Genomic DNA, 25,312 nt, shown 5'->3' with positions numbered 1-25,312 from the left:
AATTAACAATGCCTTCGCTACAAGTCACTTAGCACTTTCAGACCACACCTACCCCGTATCCTCTCTTCAACGGAGATACAAGCATCTTCAAGGTATCCCATTAACCTTCATTAACAAAGCAGTTCCACTACTGCTCATAGGCTCTGATCATACCCACCTTATTACGCCTATTGCACCAGTTAGACATGGACCATTTGGATCTCCTGCAGCAGTCAAAACCCACTTAGGATGGACACTCCAAGGTCCAATCACAGACTTCCAACCCCAGAGCAGTTCCACGCATGCCCAATGTTTATTCACATCTTCCAGTTCAGGTTCAGGAGAACCGCTCCAGCACATCCTTGTGTCCGCTGATGGCTCTGAATTCATTCAGCCACCTCATACTCTACCATCAGCAGTACCTATGTCGTCACCGGCAGTGCCACTATCACCAGTTCCACCGCCTGTGGCTGCCATTCCGCCAGTGGTCAGGGCGCTGCCTGCTCCTGCATCACCTGGTCCTGCCTCTGCCAAGCCCCGTACATTGCCCCCAGCACCTGCAAAACTGCCCAACGGTCTGCAGGTCTGGGCCTGCCGCTGCATCCCACGCGGTTGGCATTTGGACCTGCTTTGCCGTCACCGCTGGTTACATGGTCGGCCCCCTGAACTGTCTAGCCTGCATTGTCGATCTCTAGGTCAACCCCCTGAACCTATATTAGACCTGTAGCATGTCTGATTCCTCTGCCCCCGCTTTGTGAAAAAGAGCATCTCTAATCCTTTGAACATATTTCTCAGTAGAAATATGGGGGCGGCTGTTGTAAAGGCTCACCTTTCAGCACATTCACTTCACCAGATGCACCTTGTTTCTTTTCCTCACCTTTGATTGGGTGTGGTGCTTGGCCTTAATTGCACTCACCTGTCACTCGTTATATAAGGACTGCACTCACCTACCCCTCACTCTTTCTTCACTCCCACATGGGGCGGCAGCTGAGGTGAGTTTCTCTTTGAGTCTCCTGAGTTCATGTATCATTTTGAGTTACTTAAATCGTACTTTATGTCCTTTTTAGAGAGAGCAGTCCATGTGTGTCTTTCTTTCCTTCCTTCTTTGCCTTATTGATTTGGAGAATAAAAGGAAAACCCTGAGAATAATTAGATGACTGCTTATTCTTATTCTAACCGGATGAGCCCATGATGCTGATTGCTTAAGCCCTGAACCTTCCTTCCTTCAAAACACTTGATAGTAAAAATCATGTTAGTTTGTCCAGTTATCACAGAGCCTCTAAAAATGGGTTTTATTGTACAAAAATAGGTCTAATTCCTAAACAGTTAATACCATTTTTAAACCTTTGCACTAAAGCTGAAACTCTGACAGAACAGAAATCAAGAAACATGGTGACCTGGAAACAGCAGTGAACACTTAGACACAAGGAGCACGCACAGCCAGGGAGACAACGACGTGACACAGCTGGATCTGAGTAACAGAACAGGGGAAGCAAAACTTTGCTTCCCCTTTGACTAACCCGCAAAATAAAACAGGAAGTAACACGCACATCGAGACCCAGAAAAGGACACATAAGCTTGACATTAGGAAAGGGGACTAACAGACATGGAAGCAAGTGACAGACTGGGGAGACAAGGGATGAGACGCGAAGGAAATGGAAACTGGTAAGGCAGACCGAAGACAGACATGATGGAGACACAGAGAGGGGGGGAGTGAGGGACAAAACATGGGGACGAGACAAAGCCATGAAAGAAACCTAATAGCAAAACAAAACACCATGAAGTAAAAAATCTCAGAGACCCTCAAAAGACCAGACTGTACAAAGCTAAAACTCAAATCATCTTCCTAATGCAAAAGAAAGAATAATGAATTTACACAAAACTCAAAACCCCTTTGCTTCAATCTTTATTCACACTATTTGTTTATTTATTATTTGACATGTTTCTATTATATAGCGAGGCGCAATCATAAGCATTTTAAAGAGTTTTATTGGAAAAGAAGTCAAATTTAAACAACAACACAGTATTTATAGTGTTACACGTGCACTGACCATACGATAAAACATCCTCGTGACTTCATAGATCTGGAAGCAATTTGGTGATGACCAGTGCATGATGGGTCACTGTGTCATAAGTGGTTCAAAGTGATCAAATCACTATTTTGGATTCAACACCAGATCTTAATCTGATGCAGAATCGATGACCAGTGCTTAAGAAGCAGGAGATTTTGACCAATATTAGCACATTACTACATGTTTTGCATGTGATCTGTAAGGTTTCATGGTTTTCCACTGATAGAGTTAATGGAGCCAACAAATGTGCCAGCCAAGACCTGCACCTGGATAAACAGTGAATAAGAACGCTGTCCGGTAACAATGGATATAAATTATGCGCAAAGCAGTTAATATTTTGTGGGCGATTGTGGCTCCAGAGTTGGGAGTTCGTCTTGTAATCGGAAGGTTGCCGGTTCGAGCCCCGGCTTAGACAGCCTCGGTCGTTGCGTCCTTGGGCAAGACACTTCACCCGTTGCCTACTGGTGGTGGTCAGAGGGCCCAGTGGCGCCAGTGTCCGGTAGCCTCGCCTCTGTCTGTGCGCCCCAGGGTGGCTGTGGCTACAATGTAGCTGCCATCACCAGTGTGTGAATGTGTGGATGACTGAATGTGTAAAGCGCTTTGGGGTCCTTAGGGACTAGTAAAGCGCTACACAAATACAGGCCATTTACCAGGCCTTTTTTTTTTTTTTTTTTTTTTTTTGATAAACTGGATTATTAAAATAAATTACTTATTTTTTGTTTTTACTTCAGGAGGAAATATGGCTACAATAGCTTTTGGTTGCTTAGTAAACTGAAAACTGAAACACCATAGGACACCTTTAATTATAGCAACAATCGCACCATCTGACTGTGTATGGTATTCATTGTTGCATTTTGCAAAAGGTAATGGAGGAGCCATTTGAGAAAATCCAGAAGGCTGGATAGATGGCCTCTAAAAAGGCAGGGTAAGGGAACTTGATAGTGTGGAAGGGATACGCCCTCTCTGCCACGCGATAGAACGTAGCGGTGCCGGCCTCACAATCCAACAGCACGCCGACACGCTTTGGATTTGGATTAGCAAGCACGGTCTCGCTGCTGTTATGCCAGACTGACAGGCCGACATCAAGCCACTCGACACACCAGGACTGGACGTTGCGGCCCAGTCGACTGGTGGGGCCTTCGCGGTCGATGCTGCTGTAAGCCAAGCCTATGCCAATGAAGTTAATGTTGGTCAGTCGCACTTCCCAGTAATGGCGTCCCGTAGAGAAACCCTTGGAGGCGAGCACCTGGGAGCAGACAGCAAAGCGTCCGGGGCAGTCGGGGTAGTTTATGTGCTCGTCTGACACGGAGGCCTTAGTGAAGTTCTCGGTCAGCGCGATGCGTTTATGGGCGGTGCTTGGATCGAAAGTGAGTTCTGTGGCGTCTGAAAGGGATAAAAGGAAAGACCATTTTATTTTAAAAAACAAACAGACACGGCTGCTGTTGCTGCATGAGCGGATGATGCCTGCTACACTTACATTTCAGAAGTTCACCTCTCTTTTCAGCTGTGCTTATGTCTGGGGGAATATCTGGAGCTTCTACAATTAAAGACAAAAAAGTAAATCATTTGTGTTGCCATATTGGAAAATGGACATGGTTACTGTAAAACTGGAATTGTAGCTTGTGCCAAGTTGGGGTGTATTTACATGGTGATAGTGATGATTTTGTTTGCTTTCCACACAGCTGTCAGAGTTGCAATAAGTGAAATAAAGACATAGACCAAGTTTGTCATCAAGCTCAGAGATAACAGAAGATGAATGGCACCTGTTCTAAAGTCTGTTTGTGGTGCTGGGACTACATTAGCAACTCAGCATACAGTGCTCAAATCTGATGTCTGTCTACCTGGTTTCTGATTAGGTTCAGCTGCAGGAGAACAGTCTCTGGGTTCCTCTTTCACTCCATACTCCAGCAGGTTTTCCATTGAACGGGCGTTTTTCTTAATTCCCATAATGCCAGTGGACTCATTAGGCTTTGTTTTGGTTTCTAGAAAGTAGAGAAAGGCAGTGAAGTATTTATAACACTGAATATGCATAAATCAGATCTAAACACTGGCAGGGAAGACCCGACATTCTCCATATTTATTATATAGGTTCATTATTACATCTTCATCAGGACTGTGTGTGGAAAAACAGAGTTCATTACCAGTAAGAATTGACACAGATGTGACACAGGAAAAGATATGGCACTGAAACAATTCTTCACATCGTCACTGTGAACAGAGTCATAACAGATGTTTGCGCACAGCTGCACAAGCAGAGGAAAAAAGCTTTTTAAACCTTTCTTTGGGTTTATGCAGTTTTTATGTCCTGATGACATTAAAATTACAATAATGGATCTCTCCCAGTTTATTTTGTGCAGGGCTTTAAAATAGACTTGCTTCTAGAACCGACCACCACCAAAACGTTTGACTTGGATTCTGTATATGGTGTCATCCTCTATTAGAAGTCCTGGAAACAAACTGTCGAGGGACTGTGTGCTATCTATTGGTTCATTAAAAAAAATAAAAATCACATGTTCCTTACTTCGAGTTCTTTTCTTTTTGGCTGTTTGGGCTTGAGGACCTGGACTGTTGGACTCGCGGAGTCTGGGCTGAGCAGGAGAGCACTCCACTTCTGAAAAAGCATTAAAAAAAAAAGAAAAAAAGATTAGAAGCATTTTATTCTTTAATTTTTTTAATTTTTTATTTGTTGCATGTGTTGCATTTAAATGACTTTCTTTCCTGAGAAGAACATACCCAACTCTGGCTGAGCTCCGGTACTTTCAGGTCTTGCTGGTCCTGAGACAGGAGCTGCAGTTTGACCTGTGGAGGGTAAACGGTTGCATTTAAACAGCACTTTACTTCTTGTTCGTGGGACTAGTGTACCCTGCCCAGTGTATGGTTACTGGGGCCCCACCTGGGAGGCAGCCCTGAGAGGGAGCTTGACAGAGTGGCTGCTGGCTGGGCCATTGGGCCTTTCCAGGTGCAGCCCAAAAAGCTACATGGGCCCACCCTCCTGAACCTGAGTGGTGTTCTGTTATTGGACCTCTTTGCAAATCAGTTTGTCCATAACGAACACCATGTTTGAAAATATGGATGTCCTGAATGGACCATGTTTTGCACCTCCATAGTATTTGGCAAGGATGCCTGTTGGGTGAGGTGTTTTGGGCATGTCCCAGCAGAGGGAGGCCCCGGGGCAGACCCAGGACATGCTGAGGAGATTACATCTCTTGGCTGGCCTGGGAATGTCTGTGTCACCTGGATTAGCTGGAGGAGGTGACTGAGGAGAGGGAGGACTAGATTTCGGATCCTTGAAGAAAAAAAATCATAACCCTTTATCACAAAGTCTTCAATCTTTCCTTTGATTGCCAACATATTAAACATGACACAAACTCACCAAATTGCACCAGTGCTAGTGTTAATTTCTGCAACAAAATTTGAACAAAACCTGCTAATGCATGCCTGCACACAGACCTGCTTTAAATAATAGTAATCTGGCCTCAGTGGGCTGTTTAAGCATCTCCATCAGAGTCTCCCTCAGGGCTGCCGCAAAGCTCTGCATCGCTATCATCTTCTTGGAGTCCAGATTGATTGGAGGCACTTTAGGCTCAATCTTTACAACTTTGGGCAATTCAAATGAAGCCTGTGAGGAACAAGAGACAGGGAACGCTGTTTATTGTGACATGATTTTTAATCCCTAATTATTTATCTAGTACCATAAATGCTCTGTCTTGTTCTTCAGTTTAAGTTTTCCACCCTTCTTTCCTGCTTCACATTCCTGTGATAATGTTTGACTCACCTGCAGAAAAGCCATAGACTGGGATTGACTCAGCAGCCTGTTGATATCTTCTCTGGCTTTCCCCATCTTATTACAGTTTTCATCTAGCTTCTTCATGAGATCCCGAAGTTTCATCTGACCGAGCTCCAGCTCACGGTCCACCTCATTTTGGGCCTCACGTTCATCTTGAGTCAAGATGTCCCTCATCTGCTGATAGACAGCTGCGAGCGCCGTCTTTCTTTTGTTTGCTCCATCCTGGAGCAGAATAAATACAGACACAATAAAATATGAAAATAATGAGGTTTTATCAGTGCATTTACACATGTGTCGCTGATTAAATTATATGACAAGTAATCTATGGAAATTACCTTCAGCTTGCTCTGCATGGTATTTATTTGAAACACAACAGTTTCAGTCTTCTCCATTTTCTCATTCAGCAAACCCAACTTGTCTCTGAGGTCAGACTATAAGAACAGACACAGAACAGCTTCAGCGCACAAATTTCATACAGACACTGCTCAGTGGGCCTGCAGAAGATTGCAAGTAACACTTACATACTTGTTAAACTTCATTTACAATGAGATCAGTGTTATCTGTAGAAAGTGACGCCTTGAATAAAGACGTGTGTTTAGATGCTGAGGGGAAAAAAGATCCATTACCCTAAACTAGGAGTGTCAATAATACAACCTGAGGACTGAACTAGGCTTCAAAGAATCTGTTAAAAAGCTCTCCTGTCAGCCCACGCCTTACCTGCATGGGAGGAGCATGATCCCCACAGGGTCCAATAGAAATGATCCAGCAGTCAATCAGTATTCACCTATAGTATGGAGGGTGTTGAGTGCCAAAATAATTTAATTAAATACATCATTAAGTGATTCATTGTTTCATTAACTAATTAATATTGGAAATAAATAATTTAGTAAATATTTTAAATGAAATGAACACTGAATTAATTACGTACATATTTAATTAATTATTTCCTATTTTAATTCATTAATGACACAATTAATTAATTTTGAAATCCATTAGGGGATAATATGCACCTGTCGATCACTGTGTTTAACATTTGCTCTCCTGGACTTAACTCGAAAAACCTGGAAGGACTCTGTTCTCATATATTGCTATGTCCATTCCAAATAAAGATATAATTTAAAAAAAATAATTTTGGTACTTGAGACCCTCCATAATGCTGGTTTGTGTGATAGCATTGCTTCACATGCTACATTTCTATGAATAAGCTGATTGTTGTTATTGTGTAAAGTTAGTGATTGCAAGAAAGTCTTATCTGTTGTAATTTAGTGTGATAACATGTGCACCTGTGCTGACAAGCTTTATATGTTTCAGAGCGGCACTTGAGTGAATTCCTGGGTCCACTAGGGCCGTGCTGATCCACAAACAAGAGATTTAATACAAGTTAGCTCTGATTCTGTGTCTATCCTGCTCTTATCTGCTTCTATCCCATGGTTAACATTACATTTTATTGTGGTTTAACTGTAATACTTCATCTGAAAGATGCTGAATTATTGAAAGAGATGTTTATATTATTTCCTACTTGCATCAGTTTCAGAAGCACATTTCTACTCACCAGCAAGGTTGTGTGCTTAATGTGTGGCAGCGATAAATAAAGTTCTGCGATACAGTGACATCATCTCATGTCTCTGATCGGACATTAATACACGGGGACAGGATTGAACCACATTCCAGAGATAGTGGGCTATCGTGTCTGCTGTAACAGGATCCATTCTGACTGGTGGATGGATTTACAAAGTGTAAAAGCTACTGAGAAGTAAAAAAAAAAACTTGTTCTTTTTACTGTTTTCTCAGCAGGGAGCCCTTTGCTTATACCATCCCATGTCATAAGAGTCATTGCTTAAACTCTCAATCTTAGCCAGAAGTCTAAATTATGGTCAGTTTTGCAGCTATCTTACTGATAAAGACCCATGGCTTGCAATACTACACTAAGAGAAAACAATAAACCCAAGCAGCCGTGCCAAGATATGCTTGAAGATGCAAGGACAATGAAGATAAGGAGATAATGAAGGTAGATGAGGTTAAATACCTGGGATCAACCATTCAATGCAATAGACCGTGCACAAGTGAGGTGAAGAAGTGAGTGCATGAATGGTGGTTGAAGAGGAGAGTCAGGAGAGAATTTGTGATAAAAGGCAGTGAGACCTGCTATGATGTATTGTTTAGAGAAGGTTTGAACTGACAAGAAGGCAAGAAGGCTGAGCTGGAGGCTGCAGACTTGGAGATAAAGAGTTTTATGTTGTTTTCATATTTTCCTGCATCATTGTTATGCATTTTATTTATTTTAGTGGCATTTTACATTGTTAAGCACTTTGTGCAGCATGGACTGTTGGTAATGTGCTACATGAATAAACTTGACCTTGACCTTGACAAACAGTGCTGCAAGGATGAATTTAGAATTTACTATAATAAGCTTGTCCTAGTTTGAAAACAGTTGCACAGCCAATCACTACAGGCTTGAACCTGTTTAATGTATAAAAACTGCTCTTGTGTGAGGAGCGGTGTGTGAAAGTGACATTTTCTTCTATTATGTCAAATTACAGACAGGTGAAGCACATGACTGAGCACCACCTTAAGCTGACAACCAACAAGAGCAAATGGAAAGAGGAACAGCGCTCTACTCCACTGAACACACAGGGAGGGGTGCTACTGTCATAGAGCCCTGCTCGCACTTTGAACGCGTTGTCTGCTAAAAGCTGACAACGCAGTAGGGTGTGATCAACTGACTTACCCGTGGGGATTATGCAACAACTAAATGATTCATTCTGATTCATATGCAAGATTGTCATATTTTGACCATAAATAATAATAATAATAATAATAACCGTTTCCCATCATAAATGTGTAAACCAGTATCATTGTAAAGTGTGTCCATTTCACTCTTTGGAGAGCTAATAAAATGTAAAAGGTGGACCGGTATGTCTACTGTACGCTTTGACCTTATATCAGGCGGCTTATATCAGGAAGGATACTAAAACGTCGTACAAGGTAATTTCTGGCATTGGAATGTTGATTAGAGGAGCCATTGATTATGACCTGAGAAGGGGAAAGCTAAAGACAGGCCCCTCCTTTAATATGAAGTACAAGTCTAACCTAAATTTACTGGCTGCTAGCATTTGGACACATTTTAGAATTAACCATTAAGTTCCGATTTTCATTCATTGTGACCACAAACTGTACATAAAACTCTAATATTATCCTGAATATAAGGAACTGCCAGGTGAATACTAACAGACACACCTCTTTCAGGTTCCTCTGCTCCTCCGGACTTATGAAGGAGCATCCTTTGTGGACCTGTTGAAGGCAAAAGCTGCAGATCAGACGGTCATGCTGGCTGCAGAAGAACTCCTTCAGCTTGTGGTGGTCGGAGCAGATGCGCTCCAACAGGTCCCCGACAGGCTCGCTCAGCTGGTGGGGACGGAAAATGGGGTTTTCCCGGTGAGGGCGCAGGTGCTCCTCACAGTAAGACGCCATGCAGGTGAGGCAGGTCTTCGACGCCTCTGTTTCCATGCAGGTATCACAGCGAATGATCTCCTTTTTCTTCACTTGGCTCTCCTCTGCAGTCAGGTTGTCTTCGCTCTTGCTCGATCTCACTTTAAAGGTCTCCACGACGGCGGTGAGGACCGTGTTTTTCTTCAGCTCGGGTCTGGTGGCGAACAGGGTCCGACACTGAGGGCAGCTGTACGACTCCTTCCATGTGGCGAGCAGGCAGTCCTGGCAGAAGTTGTGTCCGCAGGGGATGGTCACCGGACAGTCAAAGGTGCTCAGACAGATGCTGCAGGTCAGCTCATCCTCCAGACTCATGATAGAAAACTGAGACTCGTCCACTTCGGCCATGATGGGACTGACGTGAATGAAGCTGCGAGGCACAAACGAAACTTATCATTACATCAGATAATCAACGAAGGCCAACCCCTCTGGAAGTTAAACAACGGCAAACGCACTCGCACCAAAACTCAGAACTACGGAAGAGGATTAGGGCCACTGGGAAAAAAAAATCTGACTTTTTTCTCAGAATTCTGACTTTTTTCTCAGAATTCAGAGAAAAAAGTCAGAATTTTTTTTTTCCAGTGGCCCTAATCCTCTTCTGTACTACGAGAACAGTCATTTTACTGCAGTAAAGTTCATGACGTTGCACATAAATAACCATAAATAACAATACTTATTGTATTGTTTACAATGTGTGCAATCCGTGCTTATTGTGCCTTGGGGTTTACCGTAGTGGCAGTGGGGGGCGTGTGTATTACGGAATTATTATGGAAGTGGACGTGTGTCATTATTATGTTTACGGTAACAGGATTTATGACAAAGTCACCACAACATCTGCCTGAATATTTATTTTTTCATAAACACAGATTCAACCTGAACAATGAATAAATGAATAGACAGATATATTAACTTATTTGATATCCTGTTTTAGGGCGCTGTCAAAGAAATCAAGCATTAGGAAAGAAAATGAAAGATCTTTATGTTTAATCATTTTTAACATTTGATTGTTAATTACATTACTTAATTTAATATATAAATGCAAGGAACAGGCTATGAATGCATACAGGGGTGGGGAACTCGAGGCCTCCAGGGCCTGTTTCCTGCAGGTTTTAGTTAACACCCTGGGTCAACACACCTGAATCAAGTGATTAGCTCATTACCAGGCCTCTGGAGAACTTTAAGACACGTTTAGAAGATCATTTAAATCAGCTGTGTTGGATCAAGGACACCTAAAACCTACAGGACACTGGCCCTGCATCACACGCTGAAAGACAGCCAGCTGAGTTTTAACTGATGACTTCTCCAGCTCTTTTATATCTTTATTTATGCAGTTTTTTTTGCTTACATATTTAAGATCTTCCAGAATACTGCTGTGATAATAACCCCATTAGCTGAAAAAGCTTTAATGTTTAAATGACTAAAGAGATCATTAGTTATATTCATACAATCTTGGAGAAAAACTGGATGGTGGAAGGATGGGAAAACAAATATACTTCAGATGAGTACTTTTTAAAGTACTTTTAGTTGTTAACACACAGAGACTTGAAGCCTGGAGAGGTGGAGGTATGCCCGGGAGTGGAGTGTGATGAAAGTTAGTAGTAGCAATACGGTATACATGTGTGTGAATGAGAGGGAGACAGATGTAACAATGAAGATGCAACGAGTCAAAATAGTGAAGGCGGATGAGTTTAAATACCTGGGGTAAACCATCTACAGCAGCAGATAGGGCATAAGAGGGGTGAGGACAGGGTGGAGTGGGAGGAGATGAGTGTCAGGGTGATTTGTATGAATGATAAAAGCTAGAGTGAAAGGGAAGGTTTTAAATATGGTAGTGAGACCTGCAGTGATGGGTCTGGGCTGGAAACAGTGGCACTGACAAAAAAGATAAGCCGAAGGTGGCAGAGGTGAAGATGCTAAGATTTTAAGTTTGCGTGAGCACAACTGAAGGATTAGTAATTAATACATCAGCGAGACAGCTGAGGTTGAGTGTTTTGTAGTCAAAGTTAGAGAGATAAGCGTGTGTGTCAGAGGAAGGATGGTGTATATTGGATAAAGGATGTTGGATATGGAGCTACTAGGCAGGTAAAGAATATATAACACAGGTTGAGAGTGTTTATAATGAATAACAGGATCAATTAAACAGCAGCTTAAATACATTTGAGAAGTATTCAAGGTGACAATAGACAAATAATAGTGTTTAATAATATTTATAAAGGTTAGTTATGAAAATCATGACAGGAAAGGGAAAGATTGCGTTATGACAAAGTGGATATCCAAACTGAAGATAATTCTCTGTCTAAATGTCTTAAAAATATTATTTAAAATTTGTAAAATTCACATTTATATACATTGTGCAAAAAAAGCAGCTGTTGTCAGAACTTTGCCTTAATCAGCGCCATATAATCCACAGTCTGGCATCCATAACAGGGCAGCATTAATCAGCTGCTCTTCCTGGCAGCCTCAGGTCTAACATCTGAACTAGACATGAGATGTGGGCGGGTGATGTCGATATGTGGCAGCAAAAGAGCAAAATTCTTTGACCTGCATCTTATTTGGCTTAAAGTGTCTTTAAAAGAAACAAAGCCATTTGAGAATCAGAAAAACCCTTTATTAGCAATATTCACTGGTTAACTTGCAATGCAGTTTTTGATTATGCAATATAGCAATTCAAGAGAATACAGCATGAACACCTTAAATATAATGTACTAACAAGCACTTTTTCAAAGACAGTAAGAGCACAAGATGGTTAACCACTGAAGCGTTACAGAAACACACGTACTGCTACACTTCTGTGTGATGCAAAGACTACAGTTAAGCTGACATTCACTAATTTACACAGAACAAATCATCTCAGTCCTGGAGTCTGCTTAAACTCGAAAAGTACTACAGGAAGTTAAAAAAAAAAAGTTTTGATTAATTGTATACACCACTATTATGTGATTTCAACGTAAGGTAGTAAGAGTACACAAGTGTCACCACGGTCCAGGAAAGGTATTGATAGTTTCTTAAACCCTTCTATGCTTTCTCCACTGTGATAAGCTGATTGCACCACACAGGATCAGATCCAGTACACCAATATCAGTGTACAACCTAAAATTATACTTAGTTTATGGATTGCACACTGTTTGTGTGAACCTTTCCTCACTTATCACTCAGTCTGAACAAAAGTGTCTTTTGAACCTTTTAAATATAGTAAAGTTTGTCCAACTTTGTCAAAAAGAACAAAGTTAGGAGCTGTGACTGAACCACAAACTTCACTGTTAAAGCACACCGAAGATGTTCAACACTTAGTCTCATTTCTATAAGATGCACGTCTGACTCTTAAAGTGATCACTATATTAAACACTTTAACACCTGGTGGACTGGAGTATGCCACATCAGGAAGAGAGTCGTTGTTCTTACAGGCCGGAGTAAACTTTGCTACAACAAATAATTTACCCCTTTGAAACCGTACGTTTTGCTACATTTCCTCCACCTTTTTAAAGCCAACAAGGTTTTCTGATGGCTTGTTAGTTTAGTATGCCTACCATAGAAAAACGTGTATAGCATTTTATTTCTATGGGGCATCCCATGCAAGCATGATATCCCAAGATCAAATCCAGGATCTGATCAGCTGCAGATAATCGGTGACTCTTGCCATAAAAACAACCCAAATACAAAAGAGGAGAGAGACTTTCAGAACATGATGAAAACAGAGGAAACATGGCTTCTGTTCCCATCAGTTGAAAGAAGTGAGCATTTGGAGCTGGGTGATACAAGCTACAGCATAGATTCTCTTATGCTGATAAAATTTCCATGACATGTGCGGTGCTTGTGCACATTAAGCAGCCAATCATGTCACAGAAACATATTTTAGAAACTGACAAATGGAAGTCACTCTAGCTTCATATCAATCTTCAGATGTCAGGTATTTACAAATAATTTCTTCGTTTACAGTTTGGACAGATTTGAGCATTTTTGTAACGTAACGCTGAGGCAAATCTTTAAAGTCACCACACATTGTTCATATCATGAAAAACCGCTGCATCACCCAGTCTTAGAACCTCAGTTCCCACACTCTAAAACAAAGTCTCCACATGCAGAATTGATATCGAAACACTACGCAAACATGTGCTTCACAGGTAGACTCCCTGCTTGATCCAGCTGTAGTCACATCTGTTCAACAGTGCACGATACATAACCTGCACAGGACACACACTGTATGTGTGTGTTCTGCAAGAACTGCAGAAAAAGCAGGAAATAAATAAACTCTCCGAAAAATAAAAACACCACAAGGAAACCCTGACACCATTGAAAGTGAAATTATTGTATACATTAAAAAACAACAACATACATTTATATGGTTTTTATCTTTTGAGTTTAGGTCTGATGTTTTTTTTCTATCCTGCTTTCTCTCGACACCAAGACATTTCATTTTGACTTGATGCAGTTTTAAAAGCAAACTTTGTTTTTAAATACTTTTCCTAAAGTGACTTGAACACATATTTGCTTCACAGTCACTAGAAAAATACAGGATATAGTGCATTACCTGCGTTTTGAGACAAATTCATTTAAATGAATCAGCTGCTGAATATCACATCCAGCACAGATAATAAAAGTTAATAACATCAGATATGACATGCTATTAACTCTTGATACCCACTTCGGTTGTTTGCGTAACTCTGTCTACTAGTACTGTCAGACAGGACCGAGAAACCGCTGCCATATATTCCTCAGATCTTACAGACGTTATTAGCAGAAAGCACTACTAATCAGGACATTCACATTCTGCGTCTCAAATCGAGCATTTCTGTTCTCCCACTTGCCATTTTGAGATCGGCAAGTACAGCTACACGCATTGCACAGCAAGTATTTGGATGCACACGTGTAGCTGAACGTTTTATTACCCTCAAATACCACCAAGAAATTATCACTCAGTAGCAGGAGAGTGCATTGACAGCACTGATTGCAACAAGAATGCTTTGCTGCCTAACTTAGGCATTAACATTACGTGCTGTGGCAATGTCATCGTTATTGTAAACGGGTGGATGGTCATGGGGTGGTCAGAGGTTCAAAAAAAGTTGGAAACGGCCCCAAGATTTGGCAACTAGAGCAACAGTACATCAGGAATGTCAAACTCATTTCCCACTGTGAGCCACATACAGACCACTTTGATCTTAAGTGGGCTGAACCTGTGAAACTCCCAGTTCTGTCAGTATAAAGATGCAGTTTCAAAAGCACATCTCTTTTTCTACATCATAAGGAAGTCCTGCTGCAGCAAACAACAGAAATCTGTCAGCATGTCTCTGGGCTTAAAATGAAAATTAATAAATGTGTATAATTACAGGAAGGCGCTCATTGCCCAGACTGTAATTATAAAACAGAATATTTTTCATTAATTCACAGAAAATGCATTTTTTTTTATGTGGACCCATTGTAAAAATAATTACATTTCTACTCATGTCTATCAGTTACCCATGTACTTTGATGTAGATGAATCGGCATGGGGAAGGTCTATACCCGCAGCAAAAGCTGTAAAACCTATGAAAATACAGTTAAGAGTCCAAAATATTTGCCCTTCTTCACATTTTCCAAAGTGGGCCAGTTTGGAATCTTTGTTTGGCCAATCCTAGCCCACGGGCCTCATGTTTGACACCCCTGATGTACATGAAAAGCAGTAACAGAAATCTCTATGAGACAGTGATATTTAACCTGATCAAACGTCAATAAAGATGCTAATCAGTTGTGTAAAGACAACATTTTCCTCTTCAACAACAGCTGAACAAATAGTTCCCAGAGAGCAGCTATAATCGGTCCTGATGTGAAAAATATCGTGGTTCAACTTTTTGGTGTTTAAAACATTCAAAAAATTATTGCTAACTAATTACTTTTTCTAATCAATCTTTTTTTGTTCCTCCATTTAAATAATTGTATATAATTTTATGTAGATTAAGTCTGTAATAACGAGCGATTGATTAAAGGTGCCCTGTGGAGCTTCTAACTACTGTCAGCACTGATGCATAGAATTTATGATGCCTCAATTTAGTTTCATGGTTATTTACTGAACCAGTTCATGAATCCAACAAGCCAAAAAATGCAGCGACCAACACCTACACATGCAGTTAAGTAGAAGGCAGCTTGTTAACCATAATAATTAGCTTGTTAATTACATAATGCATTTTAATAAATTAGCTTTGCAAAATTTCTTTCCTGCACTTTTAGACCTAAAAAAATATTTAATGAATATTCTACAGTTACGTATAGTTACATAGTGACAATAAGTGACGTGTTTACAAGAAAACTCCACTGGGCACCTTTAACAAAGAGCCGACTGGCTGACTGCAAACTCATTGCTGCAGCTTGCACAAAGTAATGAAGGAGCCACTCGAGAAAATCCAGAAGGCTGGATAGACAGCCTGAGCGAAGGGGAACATGAAGGAGTGGAAGGGATACGCCCTGTCAGCCACGTTGTAGAATGTAGCAGTGCCAGCCTCGCAATCCAACAGCACGCCTACGCGCTTTGGATTTGGATTAGCAAGCACGGTCTCGCTGCTGTTATGCCAGACTGACAACTTGACATTAAACCACTCGACGCACCAGGACTGGGCGTTGCGGCCCAGTCGACTGGTGGGGCCTTTGCGGTCGATGCTGTTGTAAGCCAAGCCTATGCCAACGAAGTTACTGCTGCTCAGTCGCACTTCCCAGTAATGGCGCCCTGTAGAGAAACCCTTGGAGGCGAGCACCTGGGAGCAGACAGCAAAGCGTTCGGGGCAGTCGGGGTAGTTTATGTGATCGTCTGACACCGAGGCCTTAGTGAAGTTCTCAGTCAGCGCGATGCGTTTATGGGCGGTCCTTTGATTGAAGGTGAGTACTGTGCCATCTGGAACGGACAAAAAGAAAGATCATTTCACAACAGCCACAGCTGCTGTTACCACATGATGGAAAGACACCTGCTACACTTACATTTCAGTAGTTCACTTCTCTTTTCAGCTGTGCTTATGTCTGGGGGAATATCTGTAGTTTCTACAATTAAAGACAAATGCGATTAGATCTCAAACAACAGGAACAGGCTCCCATAAACTAGTCCATTTCTGAGCTTTAAGCAAGGTTTAGCATAAAACGCAAAAATCTGATGTTTACCTGGTTTCTGTTTAGGTTCAGCTGCAGGAGTACGGCCTCTGGGTTTCCCTCCAAACTCCAACAGGTTTTCCATTGAACGGCCAGTATTTTTATCACCCATACCGTCCCCAGTGGTCTGAGGATTTTTTGGTTTGGGTTCTAGAAAAACAAGAGAAGTATTTATAAAATTAAATGTGCATATATCAGATTTAAGAGACAAACTCTTAAACGAAAGAGCGGCATGGACCTCAAATTTGTGGGAGGATTTTGTAACAGCAACGACGGTCTTTTGTCCCCCCTCATTCAAGAGTCAAACCAGGAAGCAAGTGAGCCATTTGTGTAGTTTCACCCATGTAAACAGTGATATCAGGTATATCTGCTTTTTATTGTAATGATATAGGAAAGCATATTTTGCCTCAGCTTTCTGTGTGCTCAGTGGGTGAGTCAGACATCAGCATTCTGAAATGAGCCACTAATGAAGCTGCAGACAGCTGCATGTGCACAGTAGAAAGTACAAATATTAAATTACAAGTATAAATATTTTTAAAGGCTTTTTTTAAATCAGAAATGAATGATGATTCCAAATATGTGGGAGTTTTTTTTTTTTTTTATCCTGTTGACTAACAAATTTACAGTATGGAACTGCTCCCATTCATTTAGAGAGGAGCTTCAAATTAAGCGCAGTACAAATGTGAAGCAAACATGTAGAACAGTCATTCCCAAAGTCAAGAGTTCTGCAGCCAACTTAAACAAGAAAATCCCATCTCTCCCACTCAATCTAAATTTTCACTGATCAAAATACAAGATAAAGAGATCCATCCATCATTCGCTTATCCTTTACAGCGTTGCTGGAGCCTATCCCAGCTGTCATAGGGCGAGAGGCAGGGTACACCCTGGACAGGTCGCCAGTCTGTCGCAGGGCCAACACACAGAGACAGACAACCAGTCGCGCTCACAATCACTCCGACATTCACACATATGGGCAATTTAGATTAATCAATTAACCCATCCCCGCAAACTGCGTGTCTTTAATGGCGTCCCCGGAGTACCACGCAAACACGGGGAGAACATGCGAACTCTACACAGAAATACCCCAGCCTGATGGTGGAATTTAACTCAGGACCTTCTTGCTGTGCGGCAACAGTGCTAACCACTGTTCCACCGTGCTGCCCCAAGATAAGATAATGCTAAATATAGATAAAGAGATGTATTTACTAAAAAATGCTATTAAAAAAAACCCAATAACCATAAACAACACAGGCTGTTGGCTATAAATTGATAATGCCACGCAGTCATACGCAAAGTGTAAAGGTCAATGTGCAACCCAAGTGCCACTGGGTCACACAATACATTTTCTAATGTAATGGGATTACATTTTCTTGCAGCCCACCAGGGGGTCCCAGCCCACACTCTGGGAATCACTGATGTAGAGGAATACTTCTTTAATGGCTGTTGCCTGACCCATACCAGAAACCCATTTCTGTGCAATAAAAGTGCTTCTTCCTGTCATTGCCTTTCACAATAAGAGACTTTGACAGCCCTCTGTGCTGACTGCAAATCACAGAAGTCAAAACAAATTATAACAGAATTTAGGATTACAATAAAATCTATTTTAGTCTTATTAGATATGAATAACATTTATAGACATTTTGCTGGTTTTTGAGTTGCTGTGCCAATTAAATGGAAGATGACATTTTTCCTTATCAAACACTACAAATCTGGACTGATTTCATGAAGTGAATTAACTAAATTCTTTGAACTATGAGTTAAATTACAAATAATGCATGAATATAAAATGTCTGAATAATTTATCATTATTAATGGTGGTACTGTACAAGTCACATCAGTAAATGCAGAGGCTAAAGTCATTTCCTGTACACCTGTAGTTCATTAAAAAACTGCATGACCATACAACTAAAATAATGAAAAATCTCCACAAACATATCATTATGTGCTCAGTATCGACAATATAGTTCAACCACAAGACGGCAACACAAAATGAAAATTAAAGCAGTTTCATACTTGGAGTCTTTTTCTTCTGGGCTGTTTTGGCCTGAGGACCTGGACTGTGAGACCTGGGGAGTTTAAGGTGACCTGGACTGGACTCCACCTCTGAAGAAGCAGTAAATAAAAGAACAGACATTTATGCTTGACCGGTTATAAAAATCTTGTTTTATAAACCTGGTACTGGACAGATGAATTGACTTACCATATTCCAATAAATTTCCGGAGCCCAGTGGAGACCCCACTGTAGACCACAGAGTAGTGTAGGCTGAACCTGGTTTTTCAATGAAAGCATGAACATTGAGTCATTACAGTATTGACTCTTTATCAACACTTAATGTATTCAACCTCGACCACAGAACGCGGTATCAATTTGAGTATTTTCAAAATATACTGTTCAGAAAAAAATTAAGGGAACACTTGAACAATATTAACTGCCTTGATAGTTGGTGTGATTTTTATCCTGCTCTCAGTAAAGATGTTCAACTTGAAATTTTCCTTCAACAAGATCCAATACACGATTTAAGTGTTCCCTTAAATTTTTGAGCAGTTTGATTGGAATCCTGTTTTCATTGGTCCCCACATGAAACAACTCACCAGCTGCCAAAATATCAGGGTTAACTTCTGCAACAAAATTGGACACCATCTTCACTAAACTTCCTCAATGAACCTTAAACTTTAAAACGTCAGACAAAACGGGTCCATGCACTCACCTGGTGTATTTAATGGTAGTCGGCTCTCGACGGGCTGTTTGAAGATCTCTGTCAGATGCTGCTTCAGGGCAGCAGCAAAGGCCTGTGATGCCAAAACCTTCTTGGAGTCCAGGCTGATTTTAGGGGAGTAAGGCTCAAAGTTAATAGCTTGGGGGAGGTTAAATGGTGCCTGAGAAGAGAGGAACACAATGTTGTACGCTCAGTCAAGATAATCATATCCCCTTTTACAAAATGTAATAAACTACTATGTGATGTAATACATTTATAATAAACAAACAGATCTATGTGTACACATGTGGGGTTTTTGTGATGGTTGTGTTAAAATATCCCTCTAACACAACTATCATAAAATCAGAAATCACATCTCTGTTAGAGAACAACAATTGTTTAGAATTAAATTATATTTGACTTATATAGCACCAAATCCAAAATACAGTTGACTCATGGGGCTTTATGTTGCAACATAAAGACCCTACAATAATACAGAGAAACCCACAACAATCAAACGACCCCCTATGAGCAGGTGGTGACAGTGGGAAGGAAAAACTCCCTTTTAACAGGAACCTCCAGCAGAACCAGGCTCAGGTGGGGGCAGCCATCATCCCCAAACAATACTATTTACATGCAATATATTGATTAGACGTTGCTGACAATGCCTAGCAAGCGGAGACTCCTCTGACTTTTAACGAGTTTGGTTCTAAATGCTTTACTGCTGATTGTAGGACCTCATTTGCTAGTTTCGAGTCTCGCTGAATAAAACATATAAAGGGAGTGTTTTATTTATATCGCACCAGATCACAAAAACATTTGCTTCAATGTGCTTTATATTGTAAGGTTAGGACACTAAAATAAAGCAGAGAAAACTCCAACAACTCTGTGACTGTGGGAAAGTAAAACTCCCTTTTAACAGGAAGAACCCTACGCCAGAAGCAGGCTCAAGGAGGGGCAACTATGTGCCCTGACTGGTTGGGGCTTTTATCATTTTGGGTGGTTACATTTCTCTGTGAGTATATTAGGTGTATATGGTTGTTTTTGGTTGGAACAGCAGAGAGACGTAAGCCAAATACTCTCCTGTTTACAGTTAGTTGCCCCTCAAGTTTAAATGGTCTGCTGCCGACTCTGAACCTAAGCCCAGTCACCTAGGCTTTGTACCCAAACCTAGCTTACAAAACCTCAATTATGTGACCCAATTGTTTAACCTGACCTTCAACAGGTTGGGTTTGGTGTCCAACCCGAACCAACAATGGCATTTAAAGCCAACCCAACAGCTTGACCTAACCCTAACTTCTTGTTTAAAGTGTCTATCCATAACCGATGTTGGGTGTGCTGCCACCCAACATTTAAAACACTACCTCATTTAAAACTGACCTAGCCCCATAAGCCCGACAGATCTGTGGCCTAAAGGTCGTAAGTGCCGTTTAGGGAGCTCAAGGAGCCTGAAATATTCTAACATGTTTAGGAAAAAAAAAAAAAAAAAAAAAAACTATCAAAGCTTTTCATAATAAAGGCAATGGTTGGTTCTCCAAAACAGAGGGGAAGCGATTAGAGTTATGATAGCCAAGGAATTCTTCTTTGAATTTTTGCTATTTTTTTGGGGTCATAGGGAAACTGTCAACTTTTTTTAAAATTCCCATTTGATACATTTCACCCATTTTCAAGCAATAAAACTCAAACATCAAGGTCCAAGGTTCTGAAATGTGGTTTGCTTGGCATTTTAGATTCGAGACACACACCGACTATGAAATTCTTGGCCAACATCACCATGGACCTTATTCGTTATCCCCTCTGTTCCTTGGAAACAAAAGCCATTCGTCATCAAAGTAAGTGGGGTGTTTGAAATTCTTCCAGCAATTTTCCACACAGAACATTTAACTAGTAGAGGGCCAGACCCTGATATCAGTCTACGATTGAATGGGTCAAGTTGGTATTCTTATACTTTGCCAAGCAAAATGAACATGCTGTTCACTTTGTAAATTACGGCTCACACTGCAGGAAGGGGAAAGGCAACATGAGGGTGCGGCTGCTTTTATCGTGATTCAGGTCTGTTTTAGAACCATTACTCACTTTTTATCACGTGTTAGTATGTTATCATTACTAGCAGCTGTATGAATTAACAATCACAGACGTCCCACCTGCAGGAAGGCCTGGGTTTGAGAGCGACTCAGCAGGCTGTGGATTTCTTCTTTAGCTTTCGTCATGTTGTCAACGTTGTCACCAAACTTCTTCATAAGAACTCTGAGTTTGGTCTGACCAGTTTCCACCTCTCGGTCCACTGCGTTCAGAGCTTCGCGCTCATCTTGGACCAACATCTCCTTCATCTGCTGATACTCAGCTGTCAAAGCTCTCTTCCTGCTGGTCGCCAAGTCCTGGAGGACAGGAGTGAGAAAACATTCATAACTGGATCAGCAAAGAAATAATTCAAAGTAATACAAAATGTTCCTTTAGCCTCGTCTTTGTTTTTGCTTATGAGAAGTCTTACCTTTAGCTTGTTCTGCATGTCCTTCATTTCAAATATGATGGTCTCATTTTTCACAATCTTCCCATCTAGCAAACCCAAATTGCTCCTCAGGTCAGACTGCAAAGAGGGAAACATGATACAGTCACTTACTTTAGCCCTGTCTCTTTACAAAAAAAATAAATAAATTTAAAAAAAAAAAAATTTGTTGGCATAAGTGATAACTTTGGCCGTAACCTTGGCTTTCTGGCTTCACAATGAGGGTAAACTCCTAAATGGATGCTATGGTTATACTCAGGTTATCAAGTCTCTCTTTTCATAATTCAGATATTCTAATGACAGCATAACCAATATCGAAAGATAACAGACGTGCAACCCAAAATTTTAAAGCTGTGAGCAGCTAAAAAGGAATTCCACTCATTCATATTTTAAAGCAGTTCTCAAACTGTGAGACACCTGCCAGTATTAGGCTACGTTCACACTGCAGGCGAAAGCGCATCAAATCTGATTTTTTTGACCCTATGCGACCCATATCCGATAATGGTGTGACAGTGTGAACGGCACAAATACGATATTTTCAAATCCGATCTGGGTCACTTTCGTATGTGGTACTGAATCCGATACATATCCGATGTTTTAGAAAGCGACTGCTGTTTGAACGGTCATTAAATCTGTCTTTTACGTCACCGACACAAGACAGACGCCAATTATTAGCACCAGAGAAGACATCGCGAACGCTTCCTGGCCATCCAGTGAAACTGTTGGGAAGACAACGTAAACATTTTATTTGTACTGTATAATCTGCAGATTCTGACAGAAATCTGCAGCTATCCTTTGAAGCACCACTCCTCTAAAACAGCAATAAGGATCATTATTAGGTTATTTACATTATTATGTAAATAACAAAATAACTTAAAGCAAAAATTGGGAAACGTAAAGTCCGAAGTCTTTATATTAAGGGCCATCAGTCAAACAATATTGTTTGGTCTGGGTCTAAACAGAGCGCGTTGTGTGTGAAGTCTTCTTTTGCGCATGCGGGCCGCTTTGAGCGTTCACACTAGAGAGCGTTTGCTGTCGCATTTTATTTGTAGTGTGAACAAGCAGACAAAAAAATAAAAAAAATAAAAAAATAAATCGGATTTGATCAAAAAAATCGGAATTGAGCATCAAGACCTGCAGTGTGAACGTAGCCTTAGTTTCTGCATCTGCAGTTGTGCAAGGACTACTAAGGTTCATCAATTTTGTCTCTTAGGTAAACGTAAGGCTCTGTGCAAACACCTGTGTTTCTGTGAAATGCCACACTATGATGTAGCAATTATGTATGGATCCTTCTGAGCCTCCAAACGGACATTCAAAACGTAGGAATGACTACTCGACCTCATCAGGTTGTAGTGTGCGGTTTGTAGGCCCTATACTATTTGAGGATCTGCGTGGGTGAATGCAAAGATCTGTTCTGAGTTGTCCACAAGGCACTGCTACAACTGAGTTAAAAGATGGACGTAGCTTCCATGTCTGAAAAGTAAAGGCCATGTCTAATATCTCTTTTCCATTAGAACCTACTCGCCTCGACTCAACTTTACTCTACTTGATTTCAGTCGTTTTCCATTACAACTGAGTACCAAGCTGAAGCTTACTTCAGCTCAGTACACATTTTACTGGTCACTGGTCTAAATTGCTAGTTTGAGCTCTTAATGAATAAAATATGATGCTCATTTTGTGAATTATGGTCCTATTTGCTGTCAGAAAGGAGGATGAATCAGGCTAGGCATATGTTATTCAATAATCATCCGTGTTTCAGTTTCTTATCTAGATCTGTGACATCTGGAAAACTACACAGCTTGAGGCTTTGCAGGACTCTTATAAATAGTGGGAGATGTCATGATAGCTACATCCATAGACTGTATCCAGGTACTGGACAAAAGTCCAGTCTATTGCAGCTCCTAGACTGTGGAACAACCTCCCGATTGCCATTCGCTCTTCTGAGACTGTTCAGTCTTTTAAATCTCGTTTAAAGACCCATCTTTTTACTCTGGCTCTGACGTAAAATAGTTTGATTATCATTTGGTTGGTTTCTATGTTTGTCTCGTCTTGTATTGTTTGGTAATTTTGTCTTATTTTATTTATTTCCTAACTTGTGACGCACTTTGATCAAAACTGTTGTTTTTAAATGTGCTATATAAATAAATTTTGATTGATGGATTGAAAAGTGGAACTGGAACAACTACTCATCCATGGCATCTACCACTTTTCTCAAGTACGTGAAACTCAGGCTAGCCATCCTGATGAAAATACAGAAACTAAGACATAATTATGTTTTAACAGGAAAAATAAACCCATCTTTGTTTAGATGTGGCTCTTTAAACTTCTCAGGTGAATACTGACAAACACACACCTCTTTCCGGCTCCTTTGTTCATCAGGGGTTGTGAAGGAACATCCTTTGTGGACCTGCTGGAGGCAGAAGCTGCAGATTGGCCGATCATGCTGGGTGCAGAAGAGCTCCATCAGCTTGTGGTGGTCGGGGCAGATGCGCTCCAACAGGTCCCCGACAGGCTCGCTCAAGCTGTGCAGACGGAAAATAGGATTTTCCCGGTGAGGGCGCAGGTGCTCCTCACAGTAAGACGCCATGCAGGTGAGGCAGGTCTTCGACGCCTCTGCTTCCATGCAGGTATCACAGCGGAGGATCTCCTTTTTCTTCACTTGGCTCTCCTCTGCAGTCAGGTTGGGTTCGCTCTTGCTCGATCTCACTTTAAAGGTCTCCACGACGGCGGTGAGGACCGTGTTTTTCTTCAGCTCGGGTCTGGTGGCGAACAGGGTCCGACACTGAGGGCAGCTGTACGACTCCTTCCATGTGGCGAGCAGGCAGTCCTGGCAGAAGTTGTGTCCGCAGGGGATGGTCACCGGACAGTCAAAGGTGCTCAGACAGATGCTGCAGGTCAGCTCATCCTCCAGACTCATGATAGAAAACTGAGACTCGTCCACTTCGGCCATGATGGAACTGACGTGAGTGAGCCTGTGAGGCAGAAACGAAACTGACTTGAGGAGGCGGAAAACGAAAGTAAATTTTTTCGCGTTATTTCCTTGAACCTAATATTCGATACATTCGGTAAATTTTGTTTTTAAAAGAATAAAAATCCGCTAATGTAACATATAAACCACCCTGCTATAATATATTTGAATATAAAGCGCGACACGTTTTTACATAAATCACAAAATTAAAGTCGCTTAAATATATTCGGACTATCCGTCATTACCTGGATTCGTTTGGGTGTGCAGCACGCAGTCCAAATGGATAAACAACTTCGGACTTTACGCTGCCGTGTTGTACGCAGTTCACAGCTCCTGCGGAAGTCACTCCTCCCACCCTGTACGTGTGACTCAAAAGCGCACTTGCGCACACGCAGTGGACCACAGGCAGAAACCAGTTACATACATAATCTCTCTACCTGAAACCAAACTAACACACACGAGGGAAGTGCGTGACAGGTCACACGCAAACAGGGATAATGACAAAAGAACGGAAGGAGGAAAGCTTCTCCCTGTTTTTGTGTGCAGTCATCATTGTTTAGACTTTTAGTAGCATTCGCTGTGTCAGCACCATCAGTGATCCGGTTTATCCACAAAGTCATTTTGTGCAAAAATGAATTCAATATTTTACCTGAAGCTAAGTTGATCATATAAATTGAATAACTGCTACACATTAAATAGAATTTCTGTGTT

The 25,312-nt window shown here is 41.2% G+C and overlaps 2 protein-coding genes across 5 annotated transcripts; both read right to left on the bottom strand.

Moving 5' to 3' along the window:
• Positions 1-1,875: 1,875 nt before the first annotated feature.
• On the bottom strand, positions 1,876-9,797 carry LOC308394984 (E3 ubiquitin/ISG15 ligase TRIM25-like). 3 transcript variants are annotated; one of them, XM_080879630.1, is made up of 9 exons: positions 9,076-9,797; positions 6,174-6,269; positions 5,827-6,060; positions 5,502-5,670; positions 4,785-4,850; positions 4,573-4,662; positions 3,893-4,033; positions 3,529-3,588; positions 1,876-3,434 (listed from the first exon to the last, which is right to left on the bottom strand). In XM_080879630.1, exons 1-9 carry the CDS (start codon positions 9,670-9,672, stop codon positions 2,893-2,895), a joined length of 1,995 nt encoding a protein of 664 aa, XP_080735756.1. In that variant the 5' UTR covers positions 9,673-9,797; the 3' UTR covers positions 1,876-2,892. The 3 variants fall into 3 exon arrangements, with proteins under 3 accessions (XP_080735756.1, XP_080735757.1, XP_080735758.1); XM_080879631.1 differs by having other exon boundaries at positions 3,544-3,588; XM_080879632.1 differs by lacking the exon at positions 3,529-3,588.
• A 2,113-nt stretch (positions 9,798-11,910) lies between these two features.
• On the bottom strand, positions 11,911-24,985 carry LOC308396303 (E3 ubiquitin/ISG15 ligase TRIM25-like). 2 transcript variants are annotated; one of them, XM_080881501.1, is made up of 11 exons: positions 24,847-24,985; positions 23,987-24,605; positions 21,619-21,714; positions 21,272-21,505; positions 19,140-19,308; positions 19,024-19,050; positions 18,632-18,700; positions 18,445-18,534; positions 16,444-16,581; positions 16,267-16,326; positions 11,911-16,183 (listed from the first exon to the last, which is right to left on the bottom strand). In XM_080881501.1, the coding sequence occupies exons 2-11, from the start codon at positions 24,581-24,583 to the stop codon at positions 15,651-15,653; spliced, it is 2,013 nt and encodes a 670-aa protein (XP_080737627.1). In that variant the 5' UTR covers positions 24,584-24,605; positions 24,847-24,985; the 3' UTR covers positions 11,911-15,650. The 2 variants fall into 2 exon arrangements, with proteins under 2 accessions (XP_080737627.1, XP_080737628.1); XM_080881502.1 differs by lacking the exon at positions 19,024-19,050.
• Between the last annotated feature and the right edge of the window lie 327 nt (positions 24,986-25,312).

The sequence above is a fragment of the Rhamphochromis sp. 'chilingali' genome (assembly GCF_963969265.1).
Source record: "Rhamphochromis sp. 'chilingali' genome assembly, chromosome: 4".
Classification (NCBI taxonomy): domain Eukaryota; kingdom Metazoa; phylum Chordata; class Actinopteri; order Cichliformes; family Cichlidae; genus Rhamphochromis; species Rhamphochromis sp. 'chilingali'.
Note: the sequence above shows the minus strand (reverse complement) of the source record. Positions and strands in the feature narration are given on the sequence as shown.